The sequence below is a fragment of the Lissotriton helveticus genome, chromosome 1_1, assembly GCF_964261635.1.
Source record: "Lissotriton helveticus chromosome 1_1, aLisHel1.1, whole genome shotgun sequence".
In the NCBI taxonomy this organism is placed as follows: Eukaryota; Metazoa; Chordata; class Amphibia; order Caudata; family Salamandridae; genus Lissotriton; species Lissotriton helveticus.
The window spans coordinates 367488325-367513382 of record NC_136057.1 but is presented as its reverse complement, the minus strand read 5'-3'; the positions used below and the strand labels follow the sequence as shown (position 1 = coordinate 367513382).

The window sequence follows — 25058 nt, the reverse complement described above, 5'->3', positions numbered from 1 at the left end:
GCTTAAGGGCAGCCATGCGCTTTATAAATCAAATTTCATTTCATTTCATTTCATTGTACACTGTACACTGACAGCCTGAAGCAGCTGCACTGCAGGCTGTATAGGGGTGGCATGGTACCCCATACACTGGCAGCCTCAAGTAGCTGCACTGCAGGCTGTATCGGGGTGGCACGGTACTCTATAGACTGGCAGAGTGAAGAAGCAGCACTGCAGATTGTATAGGGGTGGCGGGGAGACTGTGGGCGGGCTGCAGACGGCCAGATGCTTGGCAGGATGTGCACGGGTAGCAGCAATGCATGTGCATCTTAGCCTGCACACGTGCAGTCAGCAGTCACACTGCAGTTTGTGTAGGGTTGCAGCACGGCAGGTGCATATCAACTCTACACTAGTAATGGCAGTGCAGCTGCATGGTAGACTTGAGTATACTTGACAGATTGTATAGGGGCCACATCGGGGTCTGTGCATGTTAGGCTGCACTGAGGGTCTGTGCATGTTAGGCTGCACTCAGGGTCTGTGCATGTTAGGTTGCAATCAGGGTATGTGCATGTCCGGCTGCAATCAGGGTAGGTGCATGTCCGGCTGCACTCAGGGTCTCTGCATGTTAGGCTGCACTCAAGGGTCTGTGCATGTCAGGCTGCACTCGGGGTCTCTGCGTGTTAGGCTGCACTCAGGGTCTCTGCATGTTAGGCTGCACTCAGGGTATGTGCATGTCAGGCTGCACTCAGGGTCTGTGCATGTTAGGCAGCAATCAGGGTCTGTGCATGTTAGGCTGCAATCAGGGTCTGTGCATGTTAGGCTGCACTCAGGGTCTGTGCATGTCAGGCTGCACTCAGGGTCTCTGCGTGTTAGGCTGCACTCAGGGTCTCTGCATGTTAGGCTGCACTCAGGGTATGTGCATGTCAGGCTGCACTCAGGGTCTGTGCATGTTAGGCAGCAATCAGGGTCTGTGCATGTTAGGCTGCAATCAGGGTATGTGCATGTTAGGCTGCACTCAGGGTCTGTGCATGTCAGGCTGCACTCAGGGTCTGTGCATGTTAGGCTGCACTCAGGGTCTGTGCATGTCAGGCTGCACTCAGGGTCTGTGCATTTTAGGCTGCAATCAGGGTCTCTGCATGTCAGGCTGCAATCAGGGTCTGTGCATGTTAGGCTGCACTCAGGGTCTGTGCATGCCAGGTTGCACTCAGGGTCTGTGCAGGTCAGGCTGCACTCACGGTCTGTGCATGTTAGGCTGCAATCAGGGTCTGTTCATGTTAGGCTGCGCTCAGGGTCTGTGCATGTCAGGCTGCACTCAGGGTCTGTGCATGTTAGGCTGCACTCAGGGTCTGTGCAGGTCAGGCTGCACTCAGGGTCTGTGCATGTTAGGCTGCACTCAGGGTCTGTGCATGTTAGGATACACTCAGGGTCTGTGCATGTTAGGCTGCAATCAGGGTCTCTGCATGTCAGGCTGCACTCAGGGTCTCTGCATGTCAGGCTGCGCTCAGGGTCTCTGCATGTTAGGCTGCACTCAGGGTGTCTGCATGTCAGGCTGCAATCAGGGTCTCTGCATGTCAGGCTGAACTCAGGGTCTCTGCATGTCAGGCTGCACTCAGGGTCTGTGTATGTCAGGCTGCACTCAGTGTCTGTGCATGTTAGTCTGCTCTCAGGGTCTTTGCATGTCAGGCTGCACTCAGGGTCTGTGAATGTCAGGCTGCACTCTGGGTCTGTGCATGTTAGGCAGCAATCGGGGTCTGTGCATGTTAGGCTGCAATCAGGGTCTGTGCATGTCAGGCTGCACTCAGGGCCTCTGCATGTCAGGCTGCACTCAGGGTCTGTGCATGTCCGGCTGCTCTCAGGGTCTGTGCATGTCCGGCTGCTCTCAGGGTCTGTGCATGTTAGGCTGCACTCAGGGTCTGTGCATGTCAGGCTGCGCTCAGGGTCTTTGCATGTCAGTCTGCACTCAGGGTCTGTGCATGTCAGGCTGCACTCAGGGTCTGTGCAGGTCAGGCTGCACTCAGGGTCTGTGCAGGTCAGGCTGCACTCAGGGTCTGTACATGTTAGGATGCACTCAGGGTCTGTGCATGTCAGGCTGCACTCAGGGTCTGTGCAGGTCAGGCTGCACTCAGGGTCTGTGCAGGTCAGGCTGCACTCAGGGTCTGTACATGTTAGGATGCACTTAGGGTCTGTGCATGTCAGGCTGCACTCAGGGTCTGTGCAGGTCAGGCTGCACTCAGGGTCTGTACATGTTAGGATGCACTCAGGGTCTGTGCATGTCAGGCTGCACTCAGGGTCTGTGCAGGTCAGGCTGCACTCAGGGTCTGTGCATGTCAGGCTGCACTCAGGGTCTGTGCATGTTAGTCTGCTCTCAGGGTCTGTGCATGTCAGGCTGCACTCAGGGTCTGTGCAGGTCAGGCTGCACTCAGGGTCTGTGCATGTCAGGATGCACTCAGGGTCTGTGCATGTCAGGCTGCACTCAGGGTCTGTGCATGTCAGGCTGCACTCAGGGTCTGTGCAGGTCAGGCTGCACTCAGGGTCTGTGCATGTCAGGCTGCACTCAGGGTCTGTGCATGTTAGGATGCACTCAGGGTATGTGCATGTCAGGCTGCACTCAGGGTCTGTGCAGGTCAGGCTGCACTCAGGGTCTGTGCATGTCAGGCTGCACTCAGGGTCTGTACATGTTAGGATGCACTCAGGGTCTGTGCATGCCAGGCTGCACTCAGGGTCTGTGCAGGTCAGGCTGCACTCAGGGTCTGTGCATGTCAGGCTGCACTCAGGGTCTGTGCATGTTAGGCTGCAATCAGGGTCTGTGCATGTCAGGCTGCACTCAGGGTCTGTGCATGTTAGGCTGCAATCAGGGTCTCTGCATGTCAGGCTGCACTCAGGGTCTGTGTATGTCAGGCTGCACTCAGGGTCTGTGCATGTTAGTCTGCTCTCAGGGTCTGTGCATGTCAGGCTGCACTCAGGGTCTGTACATGTTAGGCTGCAATCAGGGTCTGTGCATGTCAGGCTGCACTCAGGGTCTGTGCATGTTAGGCTGCAATCAGGGTCTGTGCATGTCAGGCTGCACTCAGGGTCTGTGCATGTCAGGCTGCACTCAGGGTCTCTGCATGTCATGCTGCACTCAGGGTCACGCGCAGCCAGCAGTCGCACTGCAGTTTCTGTAGGGTTGCAGCAACACATAAGCTTGGTAAACTGTACAGCCGCAGGGCATGCACTTGACATGGTGTAGAAGAGTTGCAGTTCGGGTGCTGCAGGCTAGCTGCAATCTGATAGCGCTTGCGCAAGGTGGGACCACGAGGCGCTTTGCCTAACCCCAGCCTGGGGCAGGCCAGGTGTCGCTGAGCAGCTCTGCTGCAGCAGCCGAGGCACAGCAGTGGGGCCTCTTCAGGTGAATAAAGGCCGCACTGACCCCGCCTCCTGGGACACCTGAGCCGGGCTGAAAGGGGACCCTGTGCCCGGCCCCGCCCCGCCCCGGGTGAAGTTCAAGGGGCAGTCAGCGGCCCGGAGGAGGGTGAAGAGCAGCTCCCGCTTCGCCACAGCACTCACGGCTCTCCCTGTGCTTGTCTCTCCCCTGCAGGACTGACGCACCGGCTGCCCCTGGGCGCAGGCCCACGCCGTGCCCGCGGCGGAGCGCTGGGCAGGATGCGGGCGCTGCTGAGCGGGGGCCGGCGGGGGAAGAGCCCGGCCTCGCTGCGCTTCCGGCAGTGCTCGGGTGAGTACCAGCCTCTGGCTTTAAAATAAACCAACGAGTGGATGAATGAATGAATGAGACGTGCACAGCACCACACACTGAACCGACTTTAGGGTATGTATCTCTGCCTGAGGAAACAAGTGCACGGGGAGGGACTGGCCTGCTGGAGCCTTCTGGAAGGCTGTACCTCTAGTCACTTGGCATAAATATATTCCCTCGATTAGAAATAATGTACAGTAGTGGTTGTGAGTCTGTTGGCCTCCACTGAACCACACCAGGGATTCAAAAACAGACACAACTCCAGGCACAAGTATGCAGCCAACAAACGATTATTTTAATGGACTAGCCACATACATACACAAATTGCAATTTTAACTTTAATGTGAAGGTTGGAGCTTTTCAAAATGTCATTTTATTTTTATAAGGCACACTGATATGCTAGACTCTAGCCTGTCACTTGTCTTTTTATGCTCCTAATTCATCTTGTTTTAAATATCAACATCATTTTCAGCCTTCAATTTCTAGTTCCTTCACATATACAGAGTCAGTTTTAAATTTTCTTTTTCATGTGTAAATACTTTATTAATCTGCTAATGGTATTTAATCTCCTAAACATTCGCCGACCTCCAGGGGGGCACAGGTTAAGAACCGCACTTACACAGCACTGAGAACATGGCAGTCGATGGTGACAAAAACTGAGGGATGCGAGGGCAGTGATCCTGGAGTATTAGACGTAATAAACTTTACAGACAAATAACATTATTGCCCGGGCAAAGAGTGAGGTGTTTCGATACACCTTTCTATAGAAAAGCTTCACCTGGTGAAAAATGTTCAATCAGGATTGGTAATATAAATTATATAGGTTGGCAGAGTACTAGTCTTACCCAACAGACAAGTGCTCACCTAATCTGCCAGAGCTTGGAGTTTGCTGATTGAATATTTGTCTGTGTATTCTGGTACTCGAAGCACTGCTTGTGCCATGATACGTTCAGGACTACAAATCCCAGAATGCAGAGTTAAAACTGGAGTAGGTGGGTTAAGCATTGTACACAGACACTAGTGTTTTCTTTCTTCCAGAACTCAAACTTGTAACTTAAGATCCAAGTTTACCTACCTGTGTGTGGTCTTGTAAGTTGTGTGTTACACTCCTGCATCAAACGGCAACAACATTCACTCCCAACTCACTAAAGGTGACATGTTCACCACATAGTAACATATCTATTCACACAAATAATGGAACACCTTCACAAGCCGATATAGACTCTGGTCTGCTATGGAAACCTCAGAACCACTTGGAAAGTGTCAGACTGCTGTAAATGCTGTGAGGTCACATTAGTGGAAGGTTGTGCACTTGACATACACCAGTAACATGTACTCATCCTTTCATTTCCCTGCCTCCTGCTACTCACTGGTGAATGAAGACCCCCATCGAATGATTCACATATCAAATTAATGCCAAATAAATGGCTGTGTTGTCTTTGTTGGAACAGCTGTGACCCTTACCCAACGCATAGAAATGTCACTTTCTCATAAAACACACACACATAAACATACATATATATATATCTCAGCAGTATCTGCCTAAACCCACTATACTGTCTTGCAGCCAGTGAGGTGAAGTTTGCACTGGTTGTACCAGACTTTTATTACAGAAAGATGTTGATGTATTTAAGCCATCACTCTACCACACTGCCCCCCTTCTCACAAGGTGACATTTGAGGTCAAGATGCTACAAAATCGAATGTGCTAACGGAGTCTTTTAGGTTTTGGTGGTAGTGCAAAAAAAGTGTTATGATACTATACTGAATATCAACCTACAATGAAATTGCATCAGTGAAGTGAACCTAAGAACAGTAAAGACTTACTTTACAATGTAGTGGTAGGTCGATGCAGTGGATACAATAGTACTGTCATGTGATGTACTACATACTAAATGATGATGCTATACCCCTGAAAAAAAACTCAGCTTACGGGCGCTGTTCTTTGGTGCTGACCAGCGCCAAGAAACCCGCGCCAGGAGTGATCGACTGTGAGCACAAACCACGAATGAGGAGATAAGGGTGTGAAATGGGCGCAAGCGGTGTTCGTGGGCTCGTCTCTCTAATACCACGACTCGTAAGCAAGGGGCAAAGGCTCAGAGAGCACCCCAGCACAAACGTCATCAGCCAAGGGGTGCCTGAGCACCTCTTATCACTGGTCAGATCTGAACCAGGCACAAAGTATTTTTTTATTGGTGATAATCAAAATACTCAATCATGTTCCGTCCTCGATAGAAAGTGACTTTTAGCATCAGTCTTCCACTGCAAACCACAGAATGGCTTGGAATGCTGACAGGCTCCATTCTAAGACAGCTCAAAGGGCGAGTGCACCTGCTGCAGTAACCTGAAAGTCAGATGCAGTTCACAGGCGCCCACTAGGCCTTTCCAATAAAATGAGTTTCGCTAGGATTGGTAAGAGTAACATATAGCGTTGGATACTGCATTACTCCCTCTACTCGTGGTGCAGAGACCGAAGCCGGGGCTAGACTATTCGGTGCACTATTCCACAGTCTGTCAAGAATCTGAGAGAGTCTTTCTAACCGGCCTGGACATAAGGTACTCTGACTGACCTGCGTCCTGAGAAACAAGTCTGCTCTAAGCACTGCCTTCTGTATATTCCACGCTTGATGTGTGCCACTGGGTGTGGTCTGCAGCCAAGGATGACACGAGTCAAGTGAATTCACTCACAGTTCCAAGGTATGAGTTGCCCAGTGCACCAGTCCTTAAAGACCAGTTATGAGTGGCTGCCTGCCCTACACCAGCTCCTTACTGGCATGGTATCTCTTAAGCCCAAAGTTTAATCACCTCTCTAATTATTGAAGACATTGTTTCGAATGCTGACTACTTATAGGGACCGGATCCCCCAGCATGCCCCACGCCCTCCCATCACCCACCCAATAATTAAACTTGAGATTTAGGTGGGTGTCAAAACGGCCATGTTTAATATTCACACAACATAAACATGACGAGATATTATTATTGGAATTATTAAAACTTGTAAATCAGAACACCAAATTAAAACTGTACATTATCATTTCAACAATCACACAGAATGACATTATCCCCCCAGCACCAAGGGGCCCTCTGGCTAGGCTCTCCCCAGGAAGCGATGCCCACGCGAGGTGCAACCCACCTGCGACCTAGAGTGATGGGCCCCAGCCCTCGTAACCTTGTCCGCCATTTCCAGGGCACCACCACTCCTCCACCAGGTTGACCAGGAACCCAGGAGGCTCGTATCTGTCACCCTAGCCTCCCCAACCGGTGGTCTCCATCCCCCTGTGAAGAGCTCACCCTCTCTCCCCTCAGTGCTGGCCTAAGGGAGTGCTCAAAGGTGGACTCCCGTCTATGCCATCTATCAAGATCAGTGTTCCAATGTCTCTTTTCCGCCACAAGGGCGACTAGGGGCCATAGGTCCGGCGCCCTTCCCCCCTTCCAGCAAATGCAGCACAAAAGACCAGATGCCATTAATCCATGCGTCCATGCCAATGTCAGACAAATGCACTCCATCTTGGTGAAACATCGTGGGGCCAGAAATCATCTTATGGGGTAAGTGCAGCAAGCGGCCCTTCGCTGAGCACAACTTCGCCAACTCACCATTCAGACGCCTTACTGATATGTTCAAAACTCTAGCCCTGATGTCCTTGCCCCACCATTTCCTCGGAATCATACATGACCATGCAATCCTGACCTGTGGGAAGGTGTGACCAAGCCAAGAAAATTCTGCGAGGAGCGCCTCTTTGACTGCCAAGCGTCCGCGGTCCACCATGTCGTTGCCGCCCAGATTGATTATGATTAGGTCCGGGGACTTCTGTCCCTCGCGCTCTTTAATCTCCTCCACCAGCCGCCGCAGATGCCGAATGCGCATTCCTCCCACACCATGCCATAGAAATTCAGCCCCAACCAAACTCGATGGCTTCCTCAGACGGCGCCGTCGCAGATGATCAGCCGCCCGTCGCACAAATGAGTGACCCAACTCCCACACCACCATACCCGGCATACTAATAAGAGAGGAAATAGAAAGGTTAGCAAAATCGTGGCACAAACTGCTTGTCAGAGTAATTCAGGGCGAATGTAACGCTTGTAACAATCGGACGACCAGCGGCCCACCTTCTTAACAGCCACAGATGACAACCCCGCTCCCGCCGCCAAAGTTGCTGCCCCTATTCTGAAGGAGTGGGAAGAGTAACCCGCGCCCCCCAAACCCAGATGTGTTAAGGCCGTCTGCAACACTGCCTTGAATTGAAACTGCGATACGCACTCCCCATTCTCATGGATGAACAAGGCTGTCTCCCCCCCACCAGGGCGCAGGGCTAGGTACTCCTGCATGCAGGCCACCGGGCATACCGGGGCTCCCAGAGCGGGGTGCAGGTGAATCACCGCCCCCTTACCCGCCTGGTCAGTCTTGGATTTCGTAAGGATCACCACCAGGTCACCGTGCTCAATTCTTGTGTCCCTAAACTGGATCCCACCATCCTGATTACTACGAGAAGACCCCACAATCTCTCCTAGGCGGAAGGCACCATAAAATGTCAGGGAAAACACCGCTGCAAAGAGCCTGCCCTCATATGCTGAGGTGCAGAGCAAAGGCAACACCCCCAGGATATCCCCCAAAGTCCTCAGATCTAAAGGGCGTCTGCAATCCCGCTTGGGCCCCTCCAGCCTAGCCCAACCCGATAAAGCCTTCTTAACTACAAAGGATGACCCAGGATCGTGTGAACCCGCTAATCTAGCAAAGAACCCCACTGCTGAAATATGAGCCCTAGCATAAGAGAGAGACCTGCCCTGATCCCTGATTCGCTGCAAGAAAAAATACATGGCCTGATCGGAAAACCAGTTTGTATTGCCCGCCTCCTGGACCAGGCACCTGTAAGTCAAAAAACACTGCTGATACCCAACCCGAGTGCGGTCACTCAGCGAGGCACCTACCAGCCCCGCTAGAGCGGGGCTCCAATCCTCCACAGTGATGGGGGAAACGCTGTCATCTCTTCCTCCGCTCCCGGGTGGAACTTCCTGAACTCCTGTAACTTGGAACGAGACAAAGCATCAGCAGCGTGGTTATCAACACCCGGAATGTGTGCCGCCCTGAACGTCAAATTCAATTTCAGACACTCCAACACCAGCCGCTTCAACAATCTCAACACGTGTGCACACGTAGCCCCCTGCCTGTTAATAGCTTCCACCACAGCCATGTTATCAGACCAAAAGATCACCCATCTGTTCCTGAAGTGTTCTGCCCAAATGCTCACTGCTACCAAGATCGGGAACAATTCCAAAAATGCAATGTTCCTAGTCAGACCACTCTCATGCCACTCACGTGGCCATTCGGCCCCACACCAACGCGAGCCCAAGATTGCCCCAAAACCAATGCTCCCAGCCGCATCCGTGAACAATCCCAACTCCTTGCTAGACACTGCCGGTGCCGGCCAGACCACAGAACCGTTAAAGTCTGCCAGGAAACTCAGCCACACTTTCAAGTCATTTTTTACCTCCGCCCTGAGGCGCACCCTGTGGTGCTTCTGGGACAGGCCCACCATAGCTCTTGCAATTGACCTCGAGAAAGGGCGCCCCATAGGAATGATTCTCAGAGCGAAATTCAGCTGGCCAACCAGTACCTGTAACTGATGTAAAGTCACCTTAGTAGAAGATAATGCCGCCTCAATGGCCCTAGAAAAAGCCTGAACCTTATCCAGGGGAAGCCTACACTCGCCTGCCACAGAGTCAATCTCTATGCCCAAGAATGACATACATGTCGCTGGGCCAACCGTCTTGCCAGGGGCCAGGGGTATCTTGAACTCATGAAACATGGCCACCAACTGCTCCAAGGCATGATCACAATCTGCGGAAGCCGCTGGCCCCATCACCATAAAGTCATCCAAGTAATTCACTACCCCTTTGTAGCCAGACCTATATGAAAATAGCCAGTGAAGCATTGAGCTAAAAGTCTCAAAATATCGGCAAGATACTGCACACCCCATAGGCATGCACCGGTCATAATAGAACTTGCCATTCAACTGGAAACCTAACAGGTGATAAGTCCTCTGGATGCACTGGCAAAAGGCAAAAGGCCGATTCTATGTCTGTTTTCGCCATGATGGCTCCTGGGCCCAGGTCCCTCACCTTTTGTAGAGCGGCATCAAATGAGGCATAATTCACTTAACACAAGGCAGGGTCAATCGCATCGTTCACTGAGGCCCCTCTGGGCGCTGACAGATTATGTATCATCCTAAACTGACCAGGGTCCTTCTTGGGGACCACCCCTAAAGGAGAACACACATAACCAGGCAGGGGAGGAGTCACAAAGGGGCCCGCTACCCGCCCCAACCCCAGTTCTTTGTCTATTTTGGATTTTACCACTGCTGGCTGGGCCCGTGCTGAAAGTAGATTATTGCAATAGTCAACAGGGGGGACGTCCTGCGCTGGAATGCGAAAACCCTCAGAAAAACCTAGGTACAATAACTCGGCTGCTGACCGGTCAGGATACTGATTCAGCCAATAAATCAGTCTCCCAATGTCCACTGGAGTTGGCAATTCAAGGCTGCGGGGGCTTGATGTCCTTACCCCCTCCTCCCTTTTCCTTGGATTTTTTAATGCACTTGAACTCTGGGTGGGAGGGATGGCCACAATAGGAGCACACATGCTTGAACTTGCACTTATCTGAGGGCCAGGTGCATGTCTTCCTGTTAAAGGCCCAACAGGTTCCTCTTTTCTCACCGGCCCCCCCCTGGGACGACCGAAAGGGCTGCCTAGCTGGTTGAAACCCCCCAGACTTGCCCCCATTCACGCTTTCAAGCCAAACATTGACCTCTACCTGGTCCCACCCCATGTCAGGATCCTGTACCTTTTCCCATCTAAAGTCCCTATCATAGTCTAACCAAGCAGAACCACCATGAGTTGCGTGCGCCTTCAAAATCTTATGCTGATAATAAACCAGGGATGCCGCCAGCTCTGGCTTCTTTTCGATCAACACTGTCATGAAAACTTGAAAACCAAAGAGCCAGTTGGTAATGGACTCCTCTACTCTCGGCCTCCTATCCTTAGAAGCGCTGTCCTTACCATCTTTATCTTTGTACTCTACCTCCCACCTTTTGGGCCGAATGAGAGAAAACATATCTACGTATTCACCTTTCCAGATCTTCTCTTTAGTTTCGAGTGGCACATGGGTAGCCAAGCGGCCAGGTTTAGATAACACATAACCCTGCCCACCCCCGGCTCTCTGCCCACTGGCAGACAAAACACTCGGGCCCTCAGGCTTACCTCCTGAAGACGCGGGACCGACCGTCCCTGATGCGGTGGACTGTTGACCTGACTGTCCAATGACCCCCCGCTCCTTGACCAGGGACGCTAGTTGGGCCCTAATCTCGCTGAGGGTGGGATCCTCAGATGCACTTGGAGCCCATGGCGCGACTGCTGCAGTGGCCCCCAGTGTCCCTGACGTGGAGGGGGGGGCTACCGCCACCGGCGCCGTCCCCACCCCCCCACCTCCTAAACAGGCTACCGAGCCTGAGAGTTAAAGAGAGGAGGGGGGGAGGCAGAAGATGCGAGCAGGTCCGTGCGCAGGCGAGGAAAGAGGCCGACCGAATTACGAGTGTGACCTATATAGGTCACGGCCTCTGACCCCGCCTGCGCCGGAAATGCGTCACCGCCCCCCCCCCCGGAAGGACTTCCTCTACCCGGTCGCCTCCCATAGGGTGGACGACCGGCTACACTCAACGAATGGGGGTGCGTGGGCCGGGGGGCCGGCCCCTAAAGGCGGGCTCGTCTAGCCTCGCCCTTGGTAGCAGAGTTGGATACATCTAAGACTTAAAGGGTACCATACCGGGAAGGCCTTTTAGCAGTGTTTGAGTAGCCCGTAACTTTTAGTAGTGTGTAAATTCACGTGACCTATGTCTTTCATGTGATGAACTAGTGAAGTGGACTCAGGGTCCCTACAATTTACTGAGAAGAGCCTCTTAAGTCAAGGTACCTTAGTCAGCCTCATTGTTGAATATGTTACCAGGGGCGGCTCTAGGATCATGGCGGCCCTGGGCAGGGAGCGTAGGTAGGGGCCCCGGAAGAGGCGGTCCGGGCGTGGCGGAGCGCGAAGGTCAGTGAAAAGGGGGGGGTCAGGGTGTTTGGAAGTGGAACAGAGCCAGAGTCCGCCAAATCCCTGCCAGGGGCCGCCACGCAAATATGTATCCATCCTCAGAGGATTATTATATTAAGGATATATATTGGCGTGGCGACCCTGGGGTTTGGTGGCCCTGTGCAGGTGCACAGCTTGCACATGTCTAAGGCCGACCCTGATGTTACTTCCAGAGGTAATGACACACCACAGAATCTCAAGAGCAGGCCAGAGCGTCAGCCCTGCTGTGCACAAAAGGGTTCTGTACCGATGGGAGACCATCCTTCACTGGGAGTCAGTCGGGTACACCAATAAGGTGGTGGCTTTGCCTCTCCCACCCATCCTTCAAAGATGTCTATGTGGGGAGTTATTCGGGCTCCAGTGATGGCCCCTCTAAATTATTCATCATGGCCGCCACTGAGAACGAGGCCGGGCGCCTCTCCAGTGCACGGCTCAGCTTTCAGCTGCTGCCAGCTTCACCCAGCACCCAGGATTAGAGTTACCCTTGTTCAGCACTGTGTCAGCTTGTACCGCCCCGCCGCAACAACCCCACACCTGTGCCCGGTGGGGCCAAGGGCCCTGAGATGTGCTCTAGTGGGTGGACTACCAAGTTCTCCACTTGACCAAACTGTGTGGAATGATATCTTTGCCGGTGTCCGGTTTGATTACCTGCAGAAAGTGAAGCCACCAAAAACAGGCCACGCTCTGGCACAACCGGCTGTCTCAAAGAATGTGCTATTCCCATAGAAGGAGGCGATGCCTCGAGGTGCCACCCTCCAAGGCTGAGCGGGGCTGTGCCCCCTCCGGAGGCAGTACCGAAGAATCCCTTGACCGGGGGTGGAGGGGGAGGAAAGGGTATGAAAGTGTGTTTGTAGGCCACTGCCCACAAGAGAGCAGCTCAGAGGCGCCATTTAGTTGCACCTCTCACTGATGTCTCTGCGCTTTATAAAACAATCAACCACTCAATGCCAACACCTGGGACACAACACCACCGCTCACCTCACACACCATGGTGAGTGTGGTTGAAGTGATACTCTGGATTCAGACAAGTCCCCATTCTCTCAAGTACCCCAGACACACACTGCACGCTCTGCCAGCCACGTGCACCCGCGAGAGCTCTGCGGTCAGAAGGCCCAATAACAAGCCGTCCTGGGGGTCCATCCTTCGCATCTTGGGATCAACCCGAGGGCCTCAGCTGCCCCGAGCCCTGCAGCAGATTTCACAGCTGTCGACCTCCAGGGAAGCTTTGAAAATGGCGTCTCCTTTCTGTTACCTGTCAGCTTTATATCACTTTTCCTAGTTAGAGACTTTTCTAGTGCCAAGAAACTGCCAGGTGTTAGTAAACTTTAAAAACATCAAAATCAAATTAAAATAAAACCGGCGAATGCGCAAGTCAATCTTGCCAGATTGAAAGTGCACGAGTTAGAAAAGGCCTTGGCTACACAAACAACACACAACAGTGACAATGACAACACGCAACCAATCACATATATATAAGGGGTAAATTAGCTACACCCAGAGTTTCGAGGATCCTGCACAGTCACAAATCAAGCTGTGCTCCCTGTTAGAACTCCCAGAAGACAAGACGCAAAGGCACTCAAACTCTGACAGCGCTGCGAGGCCCCACTAATGCTGGTGCGGCACTTTACAGATTTCGAACATAACATATTACTGGTACTCTAAATGTTATCATCCTGTACTCCATAAGGTGATAAATGTGATGCCTACGGAACATTTACGTATATACTTTCTGGGAACAGATACCATTAATTATCTTTTCCTCACTAAAGTTATTCTTTTTTAAATGAATCATGAGTATCTTTGATACTTCTTCAACTAACTAGCAATCCAAAGAATTCAAAAAAATTAAACAAAAATTTAAGAATCAACTTATTGGTTATATATTTCATTTAATAAACCATTTCTATCTCAAGAGATTAGTTGTATATCTTTTGTTAGTCTATTTTACACATATATATACACACAACTCAAACATATATGTACAATATACAAACAAACATTTAAACTAACACCAATATCCTTGAACCTTTTTCAGGGTTCTTTGCCCACAATTATATCAAGCAGGATGTTTTCAATCAATTATACAAGACCATTCCTTATAAACCGGTCACCAGAGCAATAGTAGGAGCATCCGAGGTATAGTCTTTTTTTAACCTCTCATTATTTTTGTACTCCCTTCAATTTATTTCATATGTTCAAAAGTTTAGCAAAGGTGCCTTCCAAAAAACTGTCGACGCGTTTCAGCCTTTCAAGATTTCAGACATCATCAGGACTTTAGGGCAAACAAGGTTCTGTCGTCATCTCCTGCATCCATATGCAGTCTCGGTATTAGACGCCGGTATTCCTTTAGTACAATAGAAATCGAGCATACTCCCGGGCCGCCAACACGATCCCAAGTCCAGCAAATGCAAATAATCTAAAATTGTACCGAATGAAAAGGCCTCTCACTCACACCACTTTAAGGTCCCGATGTCAAAAGTGAAGGAATCACTTTCTCAGCTGCCGCGCAGGCGGGTTCGAAGGACCCTAGAGCGGTCCGACTGGTTAAGCCCGTTCACCGCTCCCTCCCTCGCTATGTCTCAAGAGCAGTGACTTAGAAGACGCATATTTGTCTCGAGGCGCCTGAACAAGAGAGGTCCGTGTAAATCAGCAGCTTGGCAGAGAGCACACAGCTATGCTCAGCAAATCTTTTCCGCTTTTTTTCTCAGAGACCTCAGAGGACTCACACATCTACTGCAGAAACTGGTGCGCAACATATGCAAGTCAATGTAGTGAGCGCTAGTAGGGCCTACTTGGCGTGTCACCCTTCTGAGGACGATAATATGATCACTATTCTGTCTGGCAATATCCATTATTGTACAAATGGTACTTAGACTACTACTAAGCCACATAGCTATGGCAGCAAACACTATTGTGTTATTTGTTTACTAAAGTTCTCTTCACCGGCAGCTCCAGGTTTCTCCACTTTCAAAGCAAAGGTCCTGCAGTTTCCAAAGTCTGACCTGCTGGCCGTTCTGGTAACTATCAGGTAGATTCATGAAAGAAAATCCGTCTCGCAAAGGGCCAGATTCTGCGAATCTGGCCCTTTGCGAGGGCAATTTTTGCATCTGGGATTCATCATCCCAAATGCAAAAATCGCTATTATGGAAATCACATATTTGCGAGGAATTGCATTTAAGGAATCTCCATTTGAGATTCCTTAAATGCAATTCATTAACCATTTTAAAATTGCGAATTCGCTATTCCTGGCCGCTATTTACCACGAAGTCTGACTTCGTGGTAAATAGCGAAAAAATAGAAAAAAACACTTTAGTGCATTTTTCTCAGTTGCATGTTACACACACACACATGTCCTTTGGACATGTGTGTGCGCAACACCTGTGTAAATTTGCATTTCATGGGTGCTACAGGGTGTCCTTTGGACACCCCTGGCACCCTTGTAATCGCATCCTTATTTGCGATTAGCAAATTGCTAATCGCAAATAAGGAATAACTCCCCATTCATTCCTATGGGCCTTAGGCTATTAAGGACTCTCAAAACGGGATAATGATGAATCTAGCTGTATATGTTTAAAGTTAATTTTGCGGAATTTGCTAGGTGGCAGGAGGGTGAGCCAGCGAAGAGCCTTGTGGGCGACGTGGCTGTATTTGCCTTGTCCACGGCATGGAGGTCGACCTCAGGGTGTGAGAGCAGAGCCTGGGAGCCCTGTGGGAGGGTGCTGCCTCCACAACATGCAGGAGGACAAGAGCTTGCTCTGATGGACCGGATGGGCACGGTTTCAGGAAGGGGTTCGTCTTCGTAGGGGCTTGACTGTTACCGATAGCCTCTTCGTTTGCTTGTAGAATTAAAGGAAGAGACTGACGTAGACGCCTGCGGGCCTTGACGCTCGGGATGAGAAAGGGGCAAAGTGAGCCAACTGCATTCAATAAGTCAGTTTTCAATTTGGGATTGAAGTTTGCCACCACTACCGTGGAAGGACTCAATATTGGCCACTATTGAGAAAGGACTGAATATTGGTCAGAAGAAATTTGAGACAGACTGCTGACACCCAGGATTGGACATGATGCATGCACCATTCTAGAAGGTGATCAGCCGATGGCAACAATACTTTATGGTACAGCAGTAAGAAGGGATGAAGTCATGTCTGGTCAGTAGGAGGTCCAGAGCTGCGCAAACCAAAAGGAATGTGGCACCCCCATTCTTTAATATCTAGCGTGCCGCGTTGTTGAAAAAAAATCAAAGCGTTGATTAAATAAAAAAATAAATAAAGTGAAGCGTGCCAGGCTTCCCAAAAATATATTATAGACTGAGCAGAGTTAATGGCGCGGCTGCCATTGTTAAAGCAAAAAAAGATAAGATTATGTTGTGCCTGCTGTAGGAGAAAGTAATTTAAGAAAGTAGTGCTCACAGACTAAATAAAACGCACCCAGTAACAACACATGTAACAAGGGGTGGCCTCATGGGAGGTTCAAAGAAGAGAAAAGGCGGTACTTAGGAGAGACTACTAAGCCTATTGACCAATGAAAAGCCACAATTTACAAAGGACAGTGACATGAGCCAAATAAAAAGATGGGCGGAGCATCATTCCCATATCATCAATACAGCATGTCTCGAAGAGACAGTGCAAGTGCTGCCTAGGTGAGACCTAAGAAAGAGCCTTGGTATGTATATGCTGATTAGCCCTGACTTCACTTCAAACTTGCACTGATTTGTGAAAGTTATGTATTATGACACTAAAGTAGACATCACTTGTGTGCTAGAATCAGCTCACACTGATGCTGGCCAGATCTGTCCACTTCGGGGACTAATAGGAGTAGGCTCGTAATGATAGAGAAAACACTTAGGCACTTGTGGGAGTGGTGCGTGTAAGGCCAAATTGATGTAGGCATGTTTAATGAAACCTGGAGTTCCCCAGGTGCACTTCATTGGTGGCCTCTGCGTAAACTCACACTGACGCGCCCCTAAAGTTCACACTCAAGAACCACTAAAAGGAAGCTCACATTGATCAAGAAATCAAATGCACTTAGAGATTTACCATCAGTAAACTCACACTGAAACAGTCCTGAGATGCCCATTCTGACACCACAAGTAACATCACACCCAGAGAGAGTGCAAGAGCACATTGATGTGCTGCTGAGGCACACGTTCGTGTATTACTATGAGTACGCTTACACTGATGCAGAACTGATGTGCATTCATTCTCAACTACCAATAGGAATAACTTCACACAGATGTCCAGTAAGACGTCACTAGGAGTAATCTGACACTGATGGAGAGCTCACAAGTAGTACACTCAGCATAAGGCATTGCTGATGTGCATAGGTTTGGGTTTCACTGAGATAAGCTCACATTGATGGATAACGGATGTGCACTCTCACCTCCCAATAGGAGTAATTTCACACTGATGGAAATCTGATATGTATAGTCATCCAACACTAAAAGAAAGCCCTCACTAAAATCAGACACACCTGGGTGGAAACCTACTCTGATGGAGAGCTCACAAGCACATTCAGATCCTGCCAGTAGTGAACTCACCAGGAGGTAGGGTTGACATGCATATGTGTCGATGACACTAGTCGTAAGCTCGGACAGAGAACAGATGTGAACATTGAAATAGGACGAGTAGTAAGCTCACACTGAAGGACAGCTAATGTGCACTAACAGTGACGAAAAGATGCCATGCACACTCCAATACAGCATGATATGACCTCTCCGAGAGCTGATTTACACTGTTATTGTGTTATGGGGTGCAGAGCCTAGCAGTGTGATGGACAAAGAATTGTGATCGATAGGCACACATTTTAGGTTTAGGAGGGAGCTTAAAACCTACCTGTTCTTACATTAATAGATCTGTTTGACGTTGGTCTAGGCCTTGGGGATCTGCCTCTCCCACTTACTTCCAGCGCGGGGACACGCCGATTGGCGTAACCAGGCGCTTTATAAATTTCCTTATTATTATTATTTATGGTTTTCAGTAAGCTGGCAGCTTTGAGCAGCTATGCAGGTCCCTTTATTGTATTTCGTTTGATCTTAGTCCACTTAATTGGAAACTGCACTGGGTTGCCTTATAAGAAGTATTTTGTTTACAGTTCATGGCCCTGAACCCCTCGTGGTAAGCTCACACAGATGGAGAGTCAACTTACACACACAGAACTGCACTCATATGGCACTGTTAGCTCACACTGATGGAGTGTTGAAGTGTATTGTGGGAGGTCACTCAGAGAGGACCACATTGATTGGTTGGTAGCTGAGCATGATGCGACTGGGACACGCCCCTCTGGTTTAACCCTGCTTCCTCTCTCCCTGCAGTGCTTGCCTGCTGGCTGACCCTGTGTGCAGCCGAGTCCCTGCTCTCCTGCCCGTCTCCCTGCACGTGCAACAGCAGTAGCCTGGAAGTAGACTGCAGCGGCCTGGGACTCTCCTCCATCCCCGCGGACATCCCGCCTGAGACGCGCACCCTCCTGCTCCTCAACAATAAGCTGAGCAGCCTGCCCAGCCTGGCATTCTCCAACCTCTCCGCCCTGCACCGCTTGGACCTCTCCAACAACTACCTGGACCAGCTGCCCCCAGAGGTCTTCGGCGAGCTGGCCAACCTGACGGAACTGCGCCTGCGCAACAACAGCATCCGCAGCCTGGAGAAGACCTTGCTGCAGCGGACTGTGCTGCTGCGCCGGCTCGATCTGTCGCTCAACGGGCTCTCGCAGCTGCCCACCGGCCTCTTCGATGACCTCCCGGCCCTCCGCCTGCTCTCGCTGCGCTCCAACCGCCTGCAGAACCTGGACAGAGTGACCTTCGAGGCCTTGGTCAACCTGCAGCAGATCCAGCTGGGGGACAACCCTTGGGAGTGCGACTGCAACCTGCGCGAGTTCAAGCACTGGATGGAGTGGTTCTCGTATCGAGGTAAGCTGGGGCTTCCTTACCCACTGGTTCTTACATAAGTTTTGTGAGAAGGCTAGGACAGGTCTATGTGAGCCTTAGGGAAGGACTGTCAGTGCTAGGGTACCTGACCCATACCTCTAGGGAAGGAAAATAGGAGATCAGGTGAGCTGGCTTTAGACTAACCTGCTACAGTCAACTAGCTTGGAGTTTTTAGTTCCGGATGACCAAATAGGCAAAGTAGGCACCGGCTCCATTTAGAGGCCCCACGACAATGGATCAAAATAATATTGATTTGATCTTGAAAGAAAATTACAATCAAGCTTTCTTAACCCGTTCCGTGCTGCCGGCGGCCATTGGCCAACGGCAGCACTACCTCCCCAGTGCTGCCGTCGGCCAATGGCCGACGCGGCCCCGCCCGTTTTGCGGAAGTGCCGCACTTCCCCAAAATCGCGGCCGCCGTTAAGGCGTTAAATATCGTTTCCAAGAGATAGAAAAAAATTAATCATCTCAAAGAACTGAAAACTTTACATTAATGACTGTATAGCGAAAATACTATATTCATGTAAAGTACCCATTAATAACTTAAAGTACATAAACCAGAGACATAAGATTCATTTAACAATTTGTCTCTGAAAAGCTCATCTTCAGGCAGCTCTCAGTTTGTAAAAATACTGGTGCATGAGGGGGGCCTAGGGTTCTCCACAGGGTTTAATCGGGCACTGGGAGTTTTGCATGATGCTTCCAGTAAGCCAAAAGTGCATCTACTAGTGAAAGGACACGGTCAGACATTGATCTACTAAAGCCAGGACACCACTGCTGTTGTGGCTGTTCGGAGTCAAAAGCTCGTGTCAATCTTCTGTGCCTGTTCTTTGTAGCTGAGAGGTAGAGATACCCTAGGCTGGTCTCTGTTGATGATGAAGCTGGTATGTGCAGGAGTGCCCTAGAATTGTTAGATTAGCCTCAGGGAACCAAAGACAACAGGCTACTCCTGAGATCCAGTGAGGACAGGATCTTCAAACTTCTACCGACATGATGTATTTTAGTCAGGTCGTGTTTTTTATGCCTGTTTTTATTGTTTGTGAATTTTCATGCTTTGTTATACATTTTTAAAGTACAGACTTTGAAAAAAATAGCCGGCACTTTAGCTACAAGACTTCATTTTCTTGTTGGAATTACCTAGGGCAGTTTTGTACAGGATGAGCCCTGGAGACCCTGCAAAAGTACCCTGCCTCTGTGAAATCCCAGCCAATCTAAACACTCCATAAGCACAGGCGTTGAGAAATAACAGTACATTACCTGCAACAGCTAGCACTGACTCACATGCGGTAAGATCTAGCGCTAGGGCGACGCCTGTACCGGCTAGCACGAGTTCACATGCGATAACATTTAGCGCTAGGGCGACGAAGTACCAGCTAGCACTAATTCACAAGCGGTAACGTATAGCGCTAGGGTGACGAAGTACCAGCTAGCACTAATTCACATGCGGTAACATCTAGTGCTAGGCGACGCCAATACCAGATAGCACTGATTCACATGCGGTAACATTTAGCGATAGGGCGATGAAGTACCACCTAGCACTAATTCACATGCGTTAACATATAGTGCTAGGGCAACGAAGTACCAGCTAGCACTAATTCACATGCGGTAACATCTAGAGCTAGGTGACGCCAGTACCAGCTAGCACTGATTCACATGCGGTTAGATCTAGTAATAGGGCGACGCCAGTACCAGTTAGCACTGATTCACATGTGGTAAGATCTAGCGCTAGGCGACGCCAATACCAGATAGCACTGATTCACATGCGGTAACATTTAGCGATAGGGCGATGAAGTACCACCTAGCACTAATTCACATGCGTTAACATATAGCGCTAGGGCAACGAAGTACCAGCTAGCACTAATTCACATGCGGTAACATCTAGAGCTAGGTGACGCCAGTACCAGCTAGCACTGATTCACATGCGGTTAGATCTAGTAATAGGGCGACGCCAGTACCAGTTAGCACTGATTCACATGTGGTAAGATCTAGCGCTAGGGCGTCGCCTGTACCGGCTAGCACTAATTCACATGCGGTAACATTTAGCGATAGGCGACGAAGTACCAGCTAGCACTAATTCACATGCGTTAACATATAGTGCTAGGGCAACGAAGTACCAGCTAGCACTATTTCACATGCGTTAACATATAGCGCTAGGGTGACGTCAGTACCAGCTAGCACTAATTCACATGCGGTAACATCTAGTGCTAGGCGACGCCAGTACCAGCTAGCACTGATTCACCTGCGGGAAGATCTAGCGCTAGGGCGATGCCAGTACCAGCTAGCACTAATTCACATGCGGGAAGATCTAGCGCTAGGGCGACGCTAGTACCAGCTAGCTCTAGTTCCCAACCTAAAACAGCTAGCACAGGGCCACTTACTGCCTCAGCTAGAGATAGTGCATCACCTGAAGCAGTCAGTTCTGCCTAACCACCTGTAAGAACTAGCTCTAGCTCATAACCTGTGACACCTGCCAATAATTAACGCCTGTCACCTCTAGGGCTAGTTCACCTATGGTAACAGCTAGATCTAGTGCAGCACCAGAAACAGTTGGCTTGCCTTAACCACCGGTAAGAACTAGTTCTCGTTCACAACCTGTAACTCCTGGAAGTAATTCACCACTTGGAACAACTGGAGCTAGTTCACCACCCATGTAAACTAGCTCTAGTTCACAACCTGTAACACTCAGCACTAATTCACATGCAGTAACATCTAGCACTAGGGTGTCGCCTGTACCATCTAGCACTAATTCACATGTGGTAACAGCTAGCACTAATTCACATGCGGTCACATCTAACGCTAGGGCACTGCCTGTACCAACTAGCACTAATTCACATGCAGTAACATCTAGCGTTAGGGCATCGCCTGTACCAGCTAGCACTGATTCACGTGCGGTAACATCTAGCGTTAGGGCATCGCCTGTACTGGCTAGCACTAATTCACATGCAGTAACATCTAGAGCTAGGGCGTAGCCTGTACTGGCTACCACTAATTCACACGCAGTAACATCTAGCGCTAGGGCATCGCCTGTACCGGCTAGCACTAATTCACGTGCGGTAACATCTAGCGCTAGGGCGTCGCCTGTATCGGCTAGCACGGATTCACATGCGGTAACATCTAGTGCTAGGGCACTGCCTGTACCAGCTATCACTGATTCACATGCGGTAACATCTAGTGCTAAGGCGTCGCCTGTACTGGCTAGCTCTAGTTCACAACATGTAACACCTAGCACTAATTTACCACCTGGAACAACTATGGATAGTTCATCTACTGCTCTAGCAAAAGCTAGTGCAGCACCTGAAATAGTCAGCTTTACTTTATCACCTGTAACAGATATATATAGTTCACCAACTGTGGCAAATAGCTCTAGCTCATAACTTGTAATACCTAGCACTAATTTACCACCTGGAACAGCTGGAGCTAGTTTACCACCTGTGACAGCTAGCTCTAGTTCACAACCTGTAAGACCTAGCACTAATTTACCACCTGGAACAGCTACAAGGAACAGCTACAACTAGGTCACCACTTGTAACAGGGTTTGCTAGCTCGCCGTCTGTTACACATAGCACTGATTTACAACCTGGAAAATCTGGTGCTAGTTCACCACCTGTGACAGCTAGCTATAGCTCACAACTTGTAACATTTAGCACTAATTTACCAACTGGAAAAACTGGTGCTGGTTCACCACCTGTGACAACTAGCTCTAGCTCACAACTTGTAACACCCAGCCCTAATTCACAACCTGGAAGAGGTTCTGTTAGCTGCCACCTGTAGCACCCAGCAGAAACACAGTTAAATAACGGGAGAAGTGGATGGTGAGAGAGGAATAAAGGGAGAGGCAGCGTGTGTGAACGAGACAACGTGATTTTTAATCATAATGTGTGACATTACTGTGATTTTGCAATAATGGTTTGTGGAACCAAAAACAAATGTAAAGCGCTCTGATATCCTTCGGGATCTTGTTCGCGCTATATAAAACTTTATAAATAAAATAAAATAAATAAATAAATAAAAGTAAGTGGGAGAGATAGAAAGAAACCGAGAAAAAGATAGGGGTTGAGGAGGTGAAAAGTTAGAGAATGCGGTGGCGAGGAAGAGAGACAAAAAGACAAGAGAGCGAGAGAGAAAGAGAGACAGAAAGACTAAGAGAAACAAAGAGAAAGTGTGAGAGAGGGAAAGGCAAGGTGACGAACATAGAAAAAGTGAGACCGAGAGCATAGCTGAAATATATTTGTTGAATAAAAAATCACTGATATGGAAGTACCCATCCCAGCCTCCGGGATTTGTAATTCTGGACAGCTGTTGGCCTTGTTGTTAGCTGAGTTGGCATTCATTGGTGGCATTAAGATCTGATCATCTCTTTTCTTTCCTGGTTCAGGGGGTAAGGTCGACGAGCTGCAGTGCACGCTGCCCAAAGAGCTACGCGGGAGGGACATGCGCATGGTGCCCATGGAAATGTTCAACTACTGCACCCAACTGGAGGATGAGAACAGCCCGTTGGTGGTGGATCGGCCAGAACCCCCCTGCAGCAAGAGCAGCCTTTCACCGCCGGAGTCCAAGTCGGACCACGTTCCAGCCACCGAGTGTCCGCAGAGACAGAGGTACCGGCCAGTGAGCGTGCGGCGCGCTATTGGTACTGTCATCATCGCCGGCGTGGTGTGCGGCATTGTGTGCATCATGATGGTGGTGGCAGCGGCCTATGGATGCATCTACGCTTCCCTCATGGCCAAGTACCATCGGGAGCTGAAGAAGAGGCAGCCACTCATGAGCGATGCCGAGGGGGAGAATGAGGAGCAGAAGCAGATCTCATCTGTGGCATGAACACATCTACCACCAGACTTTGTGTGGGTCAAGTTGATATCACCTCTCTTCGAAAGGAAATGACTGACGAGCAATCGCGTGGCACTGTTGCCCTGGTTCTAGCTTACCCTGGTCATTCCCTCTGTTTTCTTTTTTGAGAGGCCTCTTCAGTGCTGCGGATTCAGCCTCACTCTCACCCAGCACATGTTGGAACAGGACACGGGGCCGCATGGCTTACCACTGTCATCCCAACCACAGGTCAATAGTAGCCCACAACACTCCGAACGACACAGCTGTTTGCGTCACCTTTTACTTCCAGGTCTACCAGGTTCATACCCATCCTTGGTTAGCATGGCCCAAGAGTTGTCTATGGAGGAAGGTACCTAGGGCATGGTCTTTAAAATAGGATGCAGGTCTAAATCCGGATCCATGTGGGCACATTTATCAACCATAACGCCACCATTGTGGCTGGACCATGCTGCTTCTCAAGTAGACTCTCTCTGAAGAACACATAGTTGGGGAGCAGCTGGAAGGAGTACAAAAGGACTTGATTTCCCCTTTAAGAAGGATAGAGACAAGTACGCGACTGGCTGATAATGTTGAAATCTGGTACGTCTATGGAGCCCAGTGTTGTGATTCTGCCTCCTCTTCTCAGCACAACACTTCATTAAGAGGACAATGGCAACAACCAACCAAAAGAAATGTTAACCCATTCCTTTTGGGATGCAAGGATATTGGGGCAGGGTTTTTAGGTGGAAGTAGAACATGTTTTTGTGTGTCACAAGGAGGAATGGGCTAATTCTGGCATCATATGCAAGGATGGTGAAAGCCCCAATCTATAGAACAAAGACCTCAAGCATTCAGTGCTTTGTCACCGTTACATCCTATGTTCATTTGTTACCTCCCTTGTCGTTGGTCGGCCCATCTCCATCCATGCACAAGGAATAAGGAGGCCATCTTCTTTGAGCAACAACACGCTTAGAGACTCCAGTGACTGCATCCCTTCCTCTTTTGTCGCTAGCACCCGACTCACCATGGTTCACAGGACATTCCATGCCCTCTTCCTCATCCGAAGAGCATCTCTCTCTGTTTACTTTATCATTTGAGACATGGTAGCCATGTCTGAAATGAACGTGTTGCATTTCTAAGACAGACCTGTACAGACATAGAACTCTATTTTAATTGCAAGGTCATTGTATGTGTTGGAAAAAGGGCAGAGGTGGGACAGTACATTTGGGGGATATGGCTGGAAGAAGCTGGTCAAAGACCCATTCTGTCCTATCCTTGCATGGTCTGCTTTCCTCCAAACAAAGCGAATACTGGTAAAGTAACACATGACTGTCTTTTCTCGAATGCTACTAGAATGTTTTTGTTCATCTACATATTATATTGAAAATGTTTTGTAGAAGCCTTTCAGGAAGATGATCCATGGTCTTTTGGTTAGCTACACAATATAGGTAACATTTCCTAACTGATTGGATTCTTCTTCTATTGGTTTGTTCCTTATTTGAACAT

The 25058-nt window shown here is 49.6% G+C and overlaps 2 protein-coding genes across 2 annotated transcripts in view; one reads left to right on the top strand and one right to left on the bottom strand.

Annotated features, from left to right (window-relative positions):
* CACNA2D4 (calcium voltage-gated channel auxiliary subunit alpha2delta 4) overlaps window positions 1-25058 on the bottom strand; it is a 924019-nt gene that overhangs the window by 255424 nt on the left and 643537 nt on the right. The gene's annotated exons all lie outside the window — the stretch shown is intronic.
* On the top strand, window positions 3456-24378 carry LRTM2 (leucine rich repeat transmembrane protein 2). The gene is made up of 3 exons (XM_078673671.1): window positions 3456-3688; window positions 18138-18728; window positions 23122-24378. The coding sequence occupies exons 1-3, from the start codon at window positions 3619-3621 to the stop codon at window positions 23562-23564; spliced, it is 1104 nt and encodes a 367-aa protein (XP_078529797.1). The 5' UTR covers window positions 3456-3618; the 3' UTR covers window positions 23565-24378.